The sequence below is a fragment of the Cetorhinus maximus genome, chromosome 3 (assembly GCF_964194155.1).
Source record: "Cetorhinus maximus chromosome 3, sCetMax3.hap1.1, whole genome shotgun sequence".
NCBI lineage: Eukaryota > Metazoa > Chordata > Chondrichthyes > Lamniformes > Cetorhinidae > Cetorhinus > Cetorhinus maximus.
Window position 1 is genome coordinate 167969565 of NC_135881.1, and position 18646 is coordinate 167988210.

Consider the following 18646-nt stretch of genomic DNA (forward strand, 5'->3'; position numbering starts at 1 on the left):
AACTTGCATTAGGCATCGTTCACATCCCTTGGAAACTTGTTTCCAAGCTAGTTGCTCTGGATATAGCACTTGCTGCTGTGTGTTAAACTAGCTTTTTAGTTGAATGCATATATCAACTTTTGATCAAATAATTTAACCCCTTCCTCCACTCCTATAAGATATCTTATTTTAACCTATTATGGAGTAGACCATTTAACCCCTCTAGCCTATTCCACTAATCAGTGAGGTCAAGACTGATCTGCAGCCTACTCCATGCTTTTGTCCCATACAATACCTTTGGTTAAGAAAAATCTATCAATCTCAGATTTAAAATTGACAATTCATCTAGTATCATTTGCTGTTTGTGGAGGAGTGTCTCCAACTTCTACCAGCCATTCTGCTTAGTAGAGTTTCCTAATTTTAATCCTGAAGGATCTGGCTCTAAGTTTTAGACTATGCCCCCTAGTCTCAGACTCCCCACACTGTGGAAATAGTTTCTTTCTATCTACCCTATCTCTTCCCCTTAATACTGTGCCTTGAAAACAATGATCAAACTAGTCTTTGCAGCTTAGTTTGTGTAATCTTGGCTCATAACGTACCCGTGGAGTCCAAGTATGATTCTGGTAAATCTATGCTGCACTCCCTCCAAGGCCAGTGTATTCATCTTAAGGATTGATGTTCAGAACTGCTTGCAGTACTCCTGGTGTGGCCTGACCAAGGTTTTATATAGATAAAGTATCATTTCGACCCCTCTATTCTAGTTCTCCAGATCTAAAAGCCAGCATTCTGCTACCAATTTAATTATTTGTGAACCCCCCCCCCCCCCCCCCCCCCGCCAAATGACATTTTAGTAATCTACTGGCCCTCAAGTCTCCTTGGACCTCCACTGTTTCTAGCTTTTCACCATTTAGAAAATTCCCTGTTCTATCCTTTTTAGGTCTAAAGTGGATGATCTCAGATTTGCCTGCATTGAAATCCATTTGCCACAGTTTTGCTTATTTGCTTGATCTATTAATCACTGTTAATTTTATGCTTTCGTCTACACTACTTAGAATGTCATTGTGTCATTGGCAAACTTGGATATGTGGCTTTCTATCCCATCATCTAAGTTGTTAAATGTGGTTCCAACTCTGATTCTTGCAGGACACCACAAAGCACATCGTGGCAATTAGAGTATCTGCCCATTACCCTTAAACACTCTCTCCTGTTATGCAGGCAATTTCCTAACCAGTTCAATGATGTTCCTCAATTTCATGAGTTTGAGCTTAAGCCAAAAGTCTGTTATGAGGGTATTGATCAAATACCTTCTGGAAGCCCATAGTCCAAACAATAACATCGATAGAAATTCCTCTATCCATGACTTCCGTGAGTTCTTAAACAAAAAATCAATCAGGTTCATCAGGCATGACCTACCCTTTACAAATTCATGCTGGCTCCCTTTGAGTAGCTGAAAATTTTCAGTGTTCAGCCCCTAAACCTTAATTGTAAACACTAGTAATAACCTGACAGTAGCTATCAGGCTACTTGATTATCCCCCTCACCTTTCTTAAATAGCAGAGTGACATGTGCAATTTCTCAATCTAAAGAAATGGCTTTCAAACAGGAGAACTTTAGATTATAGTCCATTTGTAATATACTCACCTATTTCCATAAATGCTTGGATAGAGCCATCTGGTCTGAGTGGTTTGTCACTTTTTAGTGCCAATATTTTCTTCATTATTGTTGTTTTAACTAGGCTAATTTTGGTGAGTCCTTGTCCCTGATTTGATATTAATTTCTTTGGAATATCCAGCATGCTAACCACTTCAACTATTGTAAATATGACACAATTTAATTATTCAACATGCCTGTCACTCCCTTATTTTCATTGACAATATCACCACTATTAGTTTTCAAAAGGGACACATTGCTCTTCACCACCTCTTTTTGTTAATGTAATTGTAGAAAACATTTTTTGTGTTGATTTTGCAGTTTTGAAGAAGTGCTGCAATGTCACAGGGTTGCTCTTTCAGATGAGCTGCTAAGCTAAGGCTCTGCTTGCCTTGTTCTCTCGGTTCAGTTGGATGATATAAGAGTCAATTTTTTTTAGTGAACAATAGAAGGGAGTTGTCCTAGTGTCCTGGCCAATGCCAGGTCATTCATCTCGGTTGCTGTTTGCGGGCCTGGCCAAGGTGGCCATCAACAGGTCATTTGGCTTAACTGCCTACCTCTCTTCTGCAGCTATGTTGCACCTGGGTGCCCCTGGAGAAGAAGCACATGGTGTCCTTCGGCAGGCTTGAGGCCTTTTGTGACCAGTGGGTACTGCGATGGGAGGTTTTGGAGGGTGTGGAACTGGACTGGAGTGTAACATCACCCCCAAAGTGGCACTTTAATTTGATTAACTGAATTTCCTTTTAAAGTTCTCAGTGTATTAATGGTGTACCAAGGGGCACTCAGTTCCTCTTTTTGGCAACCTTGTCATTGATTGCTTCACTGAGTTGCCACCGATGAACCTGCTTTTGAAAGTGCAGCAAAGCAACAATTTGTACAGAGCAAATCGACATCGCGACAGCTGGTCTTACTGACACAGGCATGTCCTGTGGGCTCTAGCAGAGTGACTGAGTCAACGCTTCCCATTTATAAGTCAGTTTGATACTTAACTGTTTTTTGCATCTCTTCCACAGACATTGGGGAAGGTGATGGGTCAAAATCATATTTTTTCATGTTACAGTTTTAAAACAACTCCATTTTTAAAATGTTTTCATGTTGATGTGGAATCTTGTTCAGCAATTTGAACCTAAGCTAAATTACCATAAAGGGGGAGATAATGGCGTAGTTGTATTGTTGCTGAACTAGTAATCCAGAGACCCAGTGTAATGCTCTGGGGGCCCAGGTTCGAATCCCACCACGGCAGATGGTGGAAATTGAATTCAATAGAGATCTGGAATTAAAAGTCTAATGCCGACCATGGAACCCTTATCGATTGTTGTAAAAGCCCATCTGGTACACTGTTTTTTAGGAAAGGAAATCTATTGTCCTTACCTGGCCTAGACCACATGTGACTCCAGACCCACAGCAATGTGGTTGACTCTTAATGGCCTAGCAAGCCACTCAAAGTGCTACAAAGTCACAAAGAAGGAATAAAACCAGATGGACCACCATCGAGCTAGGCACTGGAAATGACGACGGCAATCTCAGCCCTGTCGACACTGCAAAGTCCTCCTTGCTAACATCTAGAGCCAAAATTGGGAGAGCTGTCTCACACACTAGTCAAGCAACAGCCTGACATAGTCATCCTCACGGAATCATGCCTTATTGATAATGTCCCAGACACCACCATCACCATCCCTGGGTATATCCTGTCCCACCAGCAGGACAGGCTCAGCAGAGGTGGCGGAACAGTGGTATACAGTTGGGAGGGAGTTGCCCTGGGAGTTCTCAACATTGACTCCGGACCCCATGAAGTCTCATGGCATCAGGTCAAACGTGGGCAAGGAAACCGGCTGTTGATTACCACACACTGCCTTCCCTCAGCCATGTTGACCACCACTTGGAGGAAGCACTGAGGGTGGCAAGGGTGCAGAATGTACTCTGGGTGGGGGACTTCAATGTCCATCGTCAAGAGTGGCGCCACTACTGACCGAGCGCCACTACTGATCGAGCTGACTGAGTCCTAAAGGACATACCTGCTAGACTGGGTCTGCGGCAGGTGATGAAGGAACCAACAAGAGGGAAAAATATACTTGACCTCATCCTCACCAACCTGCCTGCCATGGATGCACCTGTCCATGAGAGTATCAGTAGGAGTGACCACCGCACAGTCGTTGTGGAGACGAAGACTCGCCTTCACATTAAGGATACCCTTCATTGTGTTGTATGGCACTATCAATGTGCTAAATGGGACAGATTTAGAACAGATCTAGCAACTCAAGACTGGACATCCATGAGGCGCAGTGGGCCATCAGCAGCAGCGAAATTGTGCTCGAACACAGTCTGTAACCTCATGTCCCAGATATTCCCCACTCTACCATTACCATCAAGCCAGGGGATCAATCCTGGTTCAATGAAGAGTGCAGGAAGGCATGCCAGGAGCAGCACCAGGCATAGCTAAAAATGAGGTGTCAACCTGGTGAAGCTACAACACAGGACTACGTGCGTGCCAAACAGCATAAGCAGCAAGCAAGGGCTAAGCGATCCCACAACCAACGGAACAGACCTATGCTCTGCAGTCCTGCCACATCCAGTTGTGAATGGTGATGTGATGGACACTTAAACAACTCACTGGTGGAGGAGACTCCACAAATATCCCCATCCTCAATGATGGAGGAGCCCAGCACAGCAGTGCAAAAGATGAGGCTGAAGCTTTTGCTACAATCTTCAGCCAGGAGTGCCGAGTGGATGATCCATCTCGGTCTCTTCCGGAGGTCCCCAGCTTCACAGATGCCAGTCTTCAGCCAAATCAATTCACTCCACGTGATATCAAGAAACGGCTGAAGGCATTGGATACTGTAAAGGTTATGGGCCTCGAGAACGGTACTGAAGTCTTGTGCTGCAGAACTTTCCGCACACCTAGCCAAGCTGTTCCAATACAGCTACAACACTGGCATCTACCTGGCTATGTTAAAAATTGCCCAGGCCTGTCCTGTACACAAAAAGCAGGACAAATCCAACTCAGCCAATTACCACCCCATCAGTCTACTCTAAGTCATCAGTGAAGTAATGGAAGAGGCCATCAACAAGTGCTATCAAGCGGCATTTGCTTAGCAATAACCTGCTCACTGATGCCCAGTTTGGGTTCCGCCAGGGCCACCCAGCTCCTGACCTCCTTACAGCCTTGGTTCAAGCAAGGACAAATGAGCTGAACTCCCAAGGTGAGGTGAGAATGACTGCCCTTGACATCAAGGCAGCATTTGACTGAGTGTGGCATCAAGGAGCCCTAGAAAACTGGATTCAATGGGAATCAGCGGGGGGGAAACTCTCCACTGGTTGGAGTCATACCTAGCACAAAGGAAGATTGTTATGGCTGTAGGAGGTCAGCCATCTGAGCTCAAGGACATCACTGCACGAGTTCCTCAGGGTAGTGTCCTCAGCCCATCTTCAGCTGCTTCATCAATGACCTTCCTTCCATCATAAGGTCAGAAGTGGGGATGTTCGCTGATGATTGCACAATGTTCAGCACCGTTCGCGATTCCTCAGATATTGAAGTAGTCGATGTCTAAATGCAGCAAGACCTGGACAGTATCCAGGCTGGATTAGCCATATAAATACTGTGGCTACAAGAGCAAGTCATAGGTTAGGAATCGTGTGATGAGTAACTCACCTCCTGACACCCCAAAGCCTGTCCACCATCTATAAGGCACAAGTCAGGAGTGTAATGGAATACTCCTCACTTGCCTGGATGAGTGCAGTTCCCACAACACTCAAGGAGCTTGACACCGGCCAGGGCAAAGCAGCTCGTTTGTTTGGCACCCCATCCACAAACCTTCACTCCCTCCACCACCGACGCACAGTAGCAGCAGTGTGTACCATCTACAAGATGCACTGCAGGAACTCACCAAGGCCCCTGAGACAGCGCCTTCCAAACCCATGACCACTACCATCTAGAAGGACAAGGGCAGCAGGTAGATGGGAACACCACCACCTAGAAGTCCCCCTCCAAGTCAATCACCATTCTGACTTGGAAATATATCGCCATTCCTTCACTGCCGCTGGGTCAAAATCCTGGAACTCCCTTCCTAACAGCACCTATGCCACATGGACTTCAGCGGTTCAAGAAGGCAGCTCACCACCTCCTTCTCAAGGGCAACTAGGGATGGGCAACAAATGCTGGCTCAGCCAGCGAAACCCACATCCCGTGAATGAATAAAAAAAAAAATTCACATCAGATATTAGCTATAAGTGTTTTGTTAACAATCTGTGAGTGTTTAGCAGCTCCATTTAAAAGCCCCCTCTGTCATTTTGGAGCTTTTGTATTAAATTTATTTGCCAGTGATAAGATTTCTCGAGATTAATAGCATATTAACTAGTTGCATACAGGGTATCTCAGGAAAACTGAGGGAAGTTAGTGATGAAAAAGCATAGGCTCTGTCACAATTTTTCAAAATTCTTTGCACCTGGACTGGGAAGTTGTGAATATCGCATTCATGTTTGAAAAATGTACCGGTAAGCCAGGCAAATTTGGCCTGATTGTATTATGGGTGAAAGATGAGAGGCTGGCCCGGAAAGCATTGGAATAGTCGAGTCTGGAGGTTACTAGAGCATGGCTTAGAGCTTCAACAGCAGAAGGGCTGAAGCATGGATGCAGACCTATTATGTGAGTAGAAGTAGGCATTCATGGTCATGGTGATGGAGTAGGAAGCTCAGTTTGTTATCATAAGGCTGCAATCAGTCTAGTTTAGCCTCATCAATATTGAGATCACTCCTGTTCTCTATATATTTAAACGCTTTCTTTACAGCACCAAAACAACAGATCAGCAAGCTGAAAAAAGAATGCAAGAAAATGTAGCCAAGACTGCAAAATGGGAAGATATAAGGCAGTTCAACATAGATAAATGCAAAGCATTACATTTTGCGGGAAAGAAAACAGAATTGAAATTTTACTAAAATGGTAGAATTCTAAAATGAAGTTGAAGAACACTTTATGGTACGGATAAACAGTCTAAAAGCAGTTTTGCAGGAGTGTTGATAAGTTCTGAACTTTATAGAAAGGATCGTGATACAAGGGCAAGGAAGTAGTGATGATGAATTCGTACAAGACAATGGTGAAATCAGTGTGATTGCAATGCAACTTTGAACAACCAACGGGAAAGTCAGGAGGAAAGGTGAAACGTACATTTACACGAATTATATCAAGGATGAGACGATGAGAAATTAGAATTATATTCACCAGAGCAGAATAAGGAGGATTTCATTACAATGTTCAAACTTCTGAAAGGATTTCAGGAGCTAAATAACAAAAGCTTACCGGTGGGTTGTGATTAATGATGAAAGGGATGTAATACTGAAGTCTAATTTTGTCAGTGGGGAGGTCTTGTGGTGCAGTGGTAAAATCCCTAACTCTGGGCTGGAAGTTTAAGTCCAACTCTGGGACTTGATGGCCACAGAACGTTCATAACGTGGCCAAACAGGCCTGTAAATCTTTCCAATGCACCCAATGGCAGGCAGTAAGAGTGGGAGAGCTTCCTGGTTAGCCATACTGCAGAAGGCAACAGCAAACTGTTGCAGTACTTTGCCAAGCATAACCATGGACCAATCCAATCAAGTCCATGTTCTCAAGTACCCTCTTAGGGCATGGTACCTGAAGGAGGAGGAATTTGGTCAGGTTTTCACAGTAATTGACCCAGTTGAAGCTGGGTCAATCATGGCATTGAATGGGGAATTAGGAAATCCATAAAACAGAAGATGATTTTTGGGAAAAGCAGGAAAATGGGATGACCATAAGCAGGTACAATAGAACATTGTAGCTACAATAGGCTGACTGATATCCTGTATTGAAATTCCTTTAATTCTGAAATAAAAACAAAAAGTGCTGGAGTTACTCAGGCCAGGCAGCATCTATGGAGAGAAACAAGAATTAACGTTTCAGGTGGATGACCTTTCATCAGAACATAAGGAAGATAGAAATATAAGAATTTTTAAGCCAGTGGAAGGTGGGAGAGAGCAGGAAGAACAAAAGGGAAGGTCAGTGATAGGGCGGAGGGCTAGAGAGATTAACTAACAAAAAGTTTCATGATGCAAAAATTGAAGAAAGCGGGAATGGGTATAGTGAAGAAACACACAAAGGTTGTGTGCAGATGAAGCATAAATGGCTACATAGCAGCCATTTGAATGCAACATGAAGGGATGAAGAACAAAATGAGCCAGAAAAAAGACGTAGAACAAGTTGGAGGCAGAGGTTAAATTGTTGAATATTGAGCCCAGAAGAGTGCAAAGATGAAAGATGAGGTGCAGTTCCTCAGGCTTGTGTTGAACTTCGTTGGAACACTATAACAGGCCATGGACAGAGTGGAAGCAAGTGACAGGAAATTCTGGGTCATGCTTGGGGACTGAAAAGGTGTTCCGCAAAGGGGTCACCTAGTCTACATTTTGTCCCCCCAGTGTAGAGACCACATCATGAACAACAAATACAGTGTACTAAATTGAAAGAGGTACAAGCAAATCACTGTTTCACTTGGAAGGACTGTTTGGGGCCTTGGATGGTGAAAAGGGAAAAGATATGAAAGGAGAGGTTTTACATCTCCTGCGTTTGCACAAAAAGGTGCCTTAGAGAAGGGAGAGTTTGTTAGGGGTGACTCAGGAATGGACCAGGGTGTCACAGCAGGAACAGTCCCTTCAGGATGCTGAAAATGGAGGAAAAGGGAAGATGTGCTTGGCGGCATCATAATGGAGCTGGCGAAAATGATAGAGGATGATCCATTGAATATGGAAGCTTGTGGGGTGGAAGGTGAGGACGAGGGGAAGCATATTGTGGTTCTGGAAGGGAGGGGAAGGGTGAGAGCAGAAGTGCGGGAAATGGGATCCGCCAAAGTGGAGAGCCCTCTCAACCATGCTGGGTCATAATCCTCAGTTGAAGCACAAGGAAGAGATATTAGAACCGCTGGCTTGGAAAGATGCATAATCAGAACAGATACAATGGCAATGGAGCAAGTGGAAAAGCGGAATGGAGTCCTTACAGGAAGCAGGGTGTGAAGAAGGTGTAGTTTAGATAGTTGTGGGAGTCTGTGGGTTTGTAGCTAATATTAGTTGATAGCCTATCTATTGGAATGGAAACAGAGAAGTCAAGAAGGGAAGGGAAGAGTCAGAGATGGACCAGGTGAAAGTGAGAGAAAGCTGGAAATTGGAAACAAAGTCGATGAAATTTTCCAGTTCATCACTAGAGCAAGACGTGACACGATACTATCATAAATGTACTGGAAAGAGAGATGGGAGGAGGCTCAAGTAGGACTGGAATAATGAATGTTCCACCTATCCCACAAAAAAGCAAGCATAGCTAGGACCCATGCGCGTACCCATACCTTTTACGTGAAGGAAGTGAGTAGAGGTGAAAGAGAAGTTGTTCAGAGTGAGAACAAGCTCAACCAGGCGGAGGGAGGTGGTGGATGGGGACTGGTTGGGTTTTAATTCCTTCCTATATGTTATAGGGAAGTCTAGGTAGCAATAACTTGGATTATTCAAGAGCTTGTTATACAATGGGCTATGTTAAAAATTGTGAAGTTTTATTGAAAGTCTTTTGCCATCTGTTCAATAACAAGTTAAGTAACAATAATGAAGTTGGCTTACATACATGTTTGTGGTTTGTGATGTCATTTATGTTGTACTTATATTACAGAACCATTTGAAATGGGAATAGATTTTGTATTGAAGTCCTTCCTATTTAATATTGTGGGGCAGATTCCACAATGCTGGGGCAATGCTTAAGGTTAGGTGCTCAATTTTTTGGACATTGTAGTTTGCAATTTAAGCCACTGGCCTTTGGATCTGATGGTTATCAGCCATGGCTCAGTGGTTGCATTCTCACTTCGAGTCAGGAGGTTGTGGGTTCAAGGCCCACTCTAGAGTCTTGACAGATAACCCAGGTAGACGTTTCAGTGTGGTAATGAGGAAGCGCTGCATTGTCTGAGGTGCTGTCTTTCAGATGAGACATAGAACTGAGGACCCACCTGCCCCTTCAGGTGGGCATAAAGGATCCCATAGTACTTTTAAAACATGACCAGCGTTCTCTCCAGTCCAAGCCAACATTTGCGCCTCAACCAGCACTTGAGAAGCAGGTGCTTTTCTAATTATTTATCTCTGCTGTCTATGGGAGTTTGCTGCCTGCATATTGGCGGCCGTGTTTCTCTCATTACAACTTTGAATGCATTTCACAATAGTGCTTAATTGGCTCTGAAGTGCTTTGAGACATGCTGATGGTTGTGACGGCCATTATATAAATGCAAGTGCTTCCTTCCTTTTCCTTGCGGTTGAGCACAGTCAACTTGTGTCACTAGGCTGCACAGGAAGGTCACCCTGACGTGGAGCAAAAAACAGTGGCTGACAACCCTAGTGATAGCATTCACAATGCTGTAGCTCCAGCGGCATTAATATAAAGTACCATTTCAGGTGGATTGCAGCATCTCTGAAGGCAGTACTATCCTCTTTATGTTGCAGAGTCACAGCTGTAAAAGCCAAGGCTGGTGCATGAGGTTATGCTGTAAATAAAATGCACTCTTACAATTTAGCTTGCATCCCATCCATGTACAGTGTTCATGCCCGTCGGCTATTCTGTGCATACATGTTTTATCCTACACAAATAAAACATTGATAAGACAGCGAATGACTACACTGTGACATTCATTTGGAAATTGTGCAGTCTGTTCATGCTTACAACATGTAACCTTGTTTTCTACAGGTTTAGACTCCGATCTTGCTACTCTTGTTGTATGGATGAGCAAGAATAGATCAATTCGCCATCTAGCCTTAGGCAAAAACTTCAATAACATAAAGTCCAAGTAAGTACTTTTTGTGGATCAGTAACTACGAAGCAAGCTAATAAACATCAGTTTTATTGTCTTCAAGTAAATACATAATTTAGTCTACTGCAGTAACATTCCGCATAAATATGACTTTTCTGAATGAAAATTGACAAAACTTAACCTTGCTTGCACTTGTACATTCTGCCATGATGGTGTTATATCCATTCAGAACTACCAGGTTATGATGAGATCTACTTTGTTTATCACAAATGTCATTTCACATATGGCTAAATGGTTGTGAGGCCTTATGGCTGAGCTCTGGCATTTTTGAAGGCAAGGAGTTGCCTTCAAAGGGGATTTCATGCTTGACCCCTGCTGAACATGACAATAACCTGACCAGACCTATCCAATTGCTAGGACTAAGTCTGCTGACAACCTTGAGGCTCCTATAGCATCTTCTGGGTTGAGAACTGAACTGTTTTTGTGATCTAGGTCATACTGGGTTTTTTTTGTATGGGCTTCTCTTCATTAATGGCATGTGTCATTAAATATTTTTGTTAAATTGATTTAGACCTGGGACCAAAGTCAATGAAAGTTAAGAATATTTCAAAGATTTCTTTTTAAAAAAATAATGGGCTACTCAATTTAGGCATTGTTTATAATGCCCCAAATCTTGTGCCTTTTAGTGGTGAGCTGCAGGTTTGATCCACACTATGCTCCTTCACCTCATCTCTTGTTGCATTGCTGTGGGAAGGACTAGAGATCAGGCATTCACCACATTAAATCTGACCAGTTGCTCCTGCAACTCCTAGAAGCCAGTTAAGATCAATCAGCAGAGGTCTGAAGGCAGGCCATCTGCCCTTCCAGCTGTTTTAATTGTGGATTATCTGAATTAGAAATAGAAAATTTACATTCTAGGTTTTAAAAAGAATGGTTTTCCACCGCAAATGTAGTTGACGCTTAACAGCCCCTGAAATGGCTGAGCAAGCCACTCAGTTGTTAAAGTGGTAGCTCACCACCACGTTCTTGAAGGCAATTAGGAATGGGTAATAAACGCTAACCTTGCTACTGATATCCGACGAATGAATAAAAAAACCTGTTTCATTTGTGCTGATGTTTTCTGTCTTGCTGATTTGTCATCTTTGAACTTTATTAGCTGGGTGAAAGCTGTTTGTTGTCTTATTTTTAAATAAATCCTAAATCCTAATGCTTGGACCATAGGGGAGGCGATAGCGTAGTGGTATTGTCGCTGGACTAGTAATCCAGAGACCCAGGGTAATGCTGTTGGAACCCGTGGCAGATGGTGGAATTTGAATTAAATAAAAAATCTGGAATTAAAAGCCTGATGATGACCATGAAACCGTTGTTGATTGTTGTAAAAACCCATCTGGTTCACTAATGCTCATTAGGGAAGGAAATCTGTCATCCTTACCTGGTCTGGCCTGCACGTGACTCCAGACGCACAGCAATGTCGCTGACTCTTTAATGCCCTCTGAAATGGCCTAGCAAGCCACTCAGTTGTAACAAACTGCTACAAAGTCACAAAAAAGGGATAAAACCGGACGGACCACCTGGCATCGACCTAGGCACCGGAAACAACAACGGCAATCTCAGCCCTATCAACCCTGCAAAGTCCTCTGCAGCAAATGTTAGAGGCTAGTGCCAAAATTGGAAGAGCTGTCTCACAGACTGGTCAAGCAACAGCCTGACATAGTCATCCTCACGGGATCATACCTTGCAGATAATGTCCCAGACACCGCCATCGCCATCCTTGGGTATGTCCCATTGGCAGGACAGGCCCAGCAGAGGTGGCGGCACAGTGGTATACAGTTGGGAGGGAGTTGCCCTGGGAATCCTCAACATTGATTCTGGACCCCATGAAGTCTCTTGGCATCAGGTCAAATGTGGGCAAGGAAACCTCCTGCTGATTACCATGTACCACTCACCCTCAGCTGATGAATCAGTGCTCCTCCATGTTGTACACCATTTGGAAGAAGTACTGAGGGTGGCAGGGGTGCAGAATGTACTTTGGGTGGGGGACTTCAATGTCCAACACCAAGAGTGGCTCGATAGCACCACTGCTGACCGAGCTGGCCGAGTCCTAAATGACATAGCTGCTAGACTGAGTCTGTGGCAGGTGATGAGGGAACCAACAAAAGGGAAAAACATACTTGACCTCATCCTCACCAACCTGTCTGCCTCAGATGCATCTGTCCATGACAGTATTGGTAGGAGTGACCACCGTACAGTCGTTATGGAGACAAAGGCCCAGCCTTCACATTGAGGATACCCTCCATCTTGTTTTGTGGCACTGCCACCATGCTAAATGGGATAGATTTGGAACAGATCCAGAAACTCGAGACTGGACATCCATGAGGCACTGTGGGCCATCAGCAGCAGCAGAATTGTACTCGAACACAATCTGTAACCTCATGACCCAGCATTCCCCCACTCTACCATTACCATCAAGCCAGGGGATCAACCCTGGTTCAATGAAGAGTGCATGCCAGGAGCAGCACCAGGCACACCTAAAAATGAGGTGTCAACCTGGTGAAGCAAAAACACAGGACTACTTGTGTGCCAAGCAGCATAAGCAGCAAGTGGTAGACAGAGGTAAGCGATCCCACAACCAACGGATCAGACCTAAACTCTGCAGTCCTGCCACATCCAGTCGTGAATGGTGGTGGATAATTAAACAACTCACTGGTGGATGAGGCTCCACAAATATCCCCTTCCTCAATGATGGGGGAGCCCAGCACATCAGTGCAAAAGATAAGGCTGAAGCATTTGCAACAATCTTCAGCCAGAAGTGCCAAGTGGTTGATCCATCTTGGTCTCCTCTGGAGGTCCCCAGCATCACAGATGCCAGTCTTGAGCCAATTCGATTCACTCCACGTGATATCAAGAAATGGCTGAAGGCACTGGATACTACAAAGGCTATGGGGCCTGACAATATTCCGGCAATAGTACTGAAGACTTGTGCTCCAGAACTTGCCGCGCCCCAGCCAAGCTGTTCCAATGCAGCTATAACACTGGCATCTACCTGGCTATGTGGAAAATTGCCCACGTAAAACCTGTACACACAAAGCAGGACAAATCCAACCCAGCCAATTACAGCCCCATCAGTCGACTCTCCATCATCAGTGAAGTAATGGAAGGGTTCATCAACAGTGCTATCAAGTGGCACTTGCTTAGCAATAACCTGCTTACTGATGCCCAATTTCGGTTCCGTCAGGGCCACTCAGCTTCTGGCCTCATTACAGCCTTGGTTCAAACATGGACAAAAGAGCTGAACTCCTGAGGTGAGGTGAGAGTGACTGCCCTTGACATCAAGGCTACGTTTGACAGTGTGGCATCAAGGAGCCCTGGCAAAACTGGAGTCAATGGGGATCGGGGAAAACTCTCCACTGGTTGGAGTCATACCTAGCACAAAGGAAGATGGTTGTGCTTGTTGGAGTTCAGTTGTCTCAGCTCCAGGACATCACTGCAGGAGTTCCTCAGGGTAGTGCCCTCAGCCTAACCACTTTCAGCTGCTTCATCAATGACCTTCCTCCCATCATAAAGTCAGAAGGGGGGATGCTCGCTGATGATTGCGTGATGTTCACCATTCGTGTCTCATCAGATACTGAAACATGTCCACTGTCCAAATGCAGCAAGACCTGGACAGTATCTAGGCTTGGGCTGACATGTGGCAAGTAACATTCGCGCCATACAAGTATCAGGCAATGACCATCTCCAACAAGAGAGAATCCAACCATCGCCCCTTGATGTTCAATGGCATTACAATCACTGAATCCCCCACTACCAACATCCTGGGGGTTACTATTGACCAGAAACTGAACTGGACTAGCCATATAAATACTGTGGCTACAAGAGCATGTCAGAGGCTAGGAATCGTGAGACAAGTAACCCACCTCCTGACTTCCCGAAGCCTGTCTACCATCTACAAGGCACAAGTCAGGAGTGTGATGGAATACTCCCCACTTGCCTAGATGAGTGCAGCTCCCACAACACTCAGAAGCTTGACACCATCCAGGATGAAGCATTCTGCTTGATTGGCACCAGATCCATAAACGTTCACTCCCTCGACCACCGACGCACAGTAGTAGTAGTGTGTACCACTCTACAAGATGCACTGCAGGAATTCACCAAGGCTCCTGAGACAGCACCTTCCAAACCCATGACCACTACCATCTAGAAGGACAAGGGCAGCAGATAGATGGGAACACCACCACCTGGAAGTTGCCTCCAAGTCACTTATCATCCTGACTTGAAAATATATCGCCGTTCCTCCACTGTCGCTGGGTCAAAATCCTGGAACTCCCTTCCTAACAGCACTGTGGGTGTACCTACACCACATGGACTGCAGCGGTTCAAGAAGGCAGCTCCCCACCAACTTCTCAAGGGCAACTAGGGATGGGCAATAAATGCTGGCCCAGCTAGTGAAGCCGATATCACATGAATGAATAAAAAAAAAATTGACAGCTTGAGATAGATGCAGATTAATGGGTAGGATACATGTAGCCCACGAGGTTCTGTTTATCCAAATGGCCCATATGTAACACAAGCTTTGAGACTCCTAGTATATGTTGATGAAGGTATTAAAAATAATCCACCTAAGACTGGCTATTAGTTTCCTGCCAGTTTTATTTTAGGATTGGGAAACTGGATTATTTTAGGATTGGGGAACTGCCATGGTTTCTAGATTTATTCACACAGCGTAATATGACAAGCCTTTTATAATGAATGATTCTTTCTCTTTATAATTATGTACATCCATTCGATTAGTCTCATGTTATGTTAGTTAGCCAAAGATGAAACACCAGTTTCAGTTTGCGAAATCTGTTCCTGAAAGAACCGTGCATCATTGGAAAACCACAAAAACTTGAAATTGAACTTCAGGGTGGCACATAGCCCCTTTTTAACGTATCTCCCATACAGCAAGGGGACCAGATCAAAAAGTTATTCTGAACATCACAACCTCAATTATACTGTTTCACTGATGGGGAAACTTATGCCTCACAATCTAAACAGCAGAAATGGTAGTGCATCCGCATATCACCGAAAGGTTTCTCACAGTTCATATTATAATTTTTGATTATGATTTGTTTGTAGCTCTTCATTGAATCATGTTGGTCATATCCTGTAGAAAACCTGTGCTTGTTAGCTTGTAATCAAACTGATCTACAAAGTGTGAAAAGCAGTTTTTGGAATAAAAATAGACTCAAAATAATGGTATAGCATGTGGTGAACCTTTCTATCCATGTGCGAATAAGACCAATCACGAAAGCAGTTGAGTTTGGGGACCAGAGAACAAACAGCTGGCGCTTTCTTGTACAGTTTCCACCCATGTGTGTACTGTGTGATTTGTCTGCCTCTGTGCATTAAATTTGTACTGTGACTAAGACATCAGTATGTGTTTCTACAAATGACATTCTGCCTCCGCTTGCATAACACCATACCACTCCTGTCACCCGTCTGCCCCCTCCCTGTAATTTTATCATCTGGTTGGCCATCTGTATAATTCTTAGATAATGCATCCACCTAAGCTTCTTGTCAACTTTTCCTTTACACTTGTTGGCAGATGCAATTGCAGTGTGACAAGTTTATATCAACAGTTTTCAGCATTAGTTTTTCAAAATTCATTTACGGGATGTGGGCTTCACTGGCTAGGCCAGCGGCTATTGCGAAGGTGGTGGTGAGCTGCCTTCTTGAAGTGCTGCAGTCCCTGTGTTGTAGGGACACCCACAGTACTGTTAGGGAGGGAATTCCAGGATTTTAATATGGATAAAGGAGCTTATAATGGAAATATATAAGAATGAGCAGAATTATATCAGCATGCCTGAATTTAATTATTCCCTTCCCTCTAACCCCAAAGACTCAATTGCTCTTGACTCCCACTGATACTTAATGATATGTGTGTTACTTACCAAAATGTGAGACTTCTCATATGTCACTGTTACAAATAACACTGAGTACTCGCCCTTCAGTAGATAATGAAACCTTGGTGCTTGGTTCACCATTCATTTTCATCTTCTTGACTTTGTCATTAGATCACAACTTATACTGGCAATTATTCCTAAATGCTACTAAGTTTAAAAAGATTTTTGACCATATTTATTATTACAATTTTTGACTTGTATTTTTAGTATAAAATCCAGTGTTAATCTTTTTTCCGAAAGAGAAGAGGTTAAGTAGATTGGTGTTTGGAAGAATGAGAGCTGATTATTGAAACTTAAGATCTTGAGTGGCTTGACAAGGTAGGTGCTGTAGTCTCAGGATAAGGGGTCAATCATTTAAAACTGAGATGAGGAATTTCTTCACTCGGGTGGCGAACTTATGGAATTGTTGACCCTAGAGGGCTTTGGTCATTGAGTATATTCAAGGTTGTGATAGATTTTTGGACTGTAGGGGGATTAAGGGATATGGGAATTGGGCAGGAAAGTGGAATTGAGACCAAAGATCAACCATGATCTTATTGAATACCAGTGCATTGGAAGGGTTGTATGTCCTATCCTTGCTATTTCCTAGTTCTTAAATTCTTCTCTCTTGCTGCATCTCGTATTTTGTTTGATAACACCTGTAAAACACCCAAGGACATTTTACAATGTTAAAGATGCTACATTAATGCTCATTATTACAATAATCCATCCAATTGAAGCAATGAATTTACTTTCACTGCTCTTATTAATTTTGTGTTTTTGAAAATGTCAGTTAACATATACTGAAACTGGTTAGTTTTGTGTTGCCTGTGAATACCTCCGACAAGAAGGTTTTATATTCAATTCCTCATCTGAGTTTGCTGATATCAGCCAAAGCAAGTGTGCTGCACACTTAGCACCCCAGGACCAATGAGGGGAAATGAGCCATGTTTCTTGCTTCTGATTGCTGTCAGAATCTCCTGCTGCAAAGTTCACTTGTATAAATAAAAACAGAAAATGCTGGACAAACTCAGCATGTCTGGCAGCATCTGTGGAGAGAGAAACAGAGTTAACGTTTTGGACTCTCCACAGATGCTGCCAGACCTGCTAAGTTTTTCAGGCATTTTCTGTTTTTAATTCAGATTTCCAGCATCCGCAGTATTTTGCTTTGATCACTTGTGTAAACATTTGGTGAGAATAGGATAGTGCTTGATTATGCTAACCTCCATAGTCAAGTAGCCTTTCCAGACTGCCTAGGTGTATTCATGACGTGAATAATTGTCACTTGGTCAAGATGACAGACGTCTGCCAGTGACTGTGGAACTGTACTCCAGCAATAGTAGTTACCTTCAATAGAAGGAGAGGTTGATTTTTAAAATTACAATTGGCATTGATCATAGAACTTCATTCCAATATGGTACTTGTGTTCACAGTTAAGAAATCTCTTGAACTAATGTGAGTAAATAATTTTTATTTTTGCAGGAATCTTGCACCTGTGCTTGATAACATTGTACAGATGATTCAGGATGAAGAATCAGTAAGCTCTTTTTAAGGTTTTGATATTTGACTTGATGTTCTAGTGGGAAGATGGCATTCTGATTTTTATCTGTTGGAGATTTTTAAAGTTTAAAAAGAACACAAATAGACTAAACATCATTTAACATTTCCAAAATTGTGTAACAGATAAGTTCCGAAAAGTTACAACCATTAATATTTTTCGTTCTTGATATCTGTTTGATTCCTTCACTTCTAAACAGCTTCTCAAATTAATTAGAATTGGAAGGAAGGATGTCTGCTTGATTCCTTCACTTCTAAACAGCTTCTCAAATTAATTAGAATTGGAAGGAAACATTCATCTCTGATATTATTCTGTTTTACTTTATGGAATGATCAGTTATCCATAAAGTATGTATTGAACCACATATTATTGTAAGAGCTGAAAAGTAACATTACGTTTTTACACTGGGCATTTTAGCAATTGTTTTTGACTGCTGAGAGTGTAACATTTCACTACAGGTTTTATTTATGTTGGAGCCTATTTGGGATTCTGGTTGTTGCAATGTTCCTGAGATTTGTGTGAAGCGTCACGTTTCTTCACATAATTGCTGCCTGCAAACCACGCTACTACCATGCCGAGAGTAATGAGCAGGAAGGATATGAGGATGGGGGAGGCAGGGAGAATTACCAGGATTCAAGGGCTGTGAAAATAATGTGATCTTACAGCACTGAACTTGACAGTGTTCCAGATGTGGCAATCCTAACTGCATAATATTGTGTTGAGGAGTTGGGTGTTGGTCATTTTTTCTACAAATTCAT

General features: G+C 43.2%; 1 protein-coding gene across 4 annotated transcripts in view; it reads left to right on the top strand.

Moving 5' to 3' along the window:
• The window catches only part of LOC144679016 (F-actin-uncapping protein LRRC16A-like), a 431407-nt gene that overhangs the window by 254776 nt on the left and 157985 nt on the right, over window positions 1-18646 (top strand). For all 4 annotated transcript variants that reach the window (XM_078539233.1, XM_078539234.1, XM_078539236.1 and 1 more), the window contains exons 19-20: window positions 10346-10445; window positions 17813-17867. In XM_078539233.1, the coding sequence (XP_078395359.1) occupies window positions 10346-10445; window positions 17813-17867 (155 nt within the window). The remainder of the gene's footprint in view (window positions 1-10345; window positions 10446-17812; window positions 17868-18646) is intronic.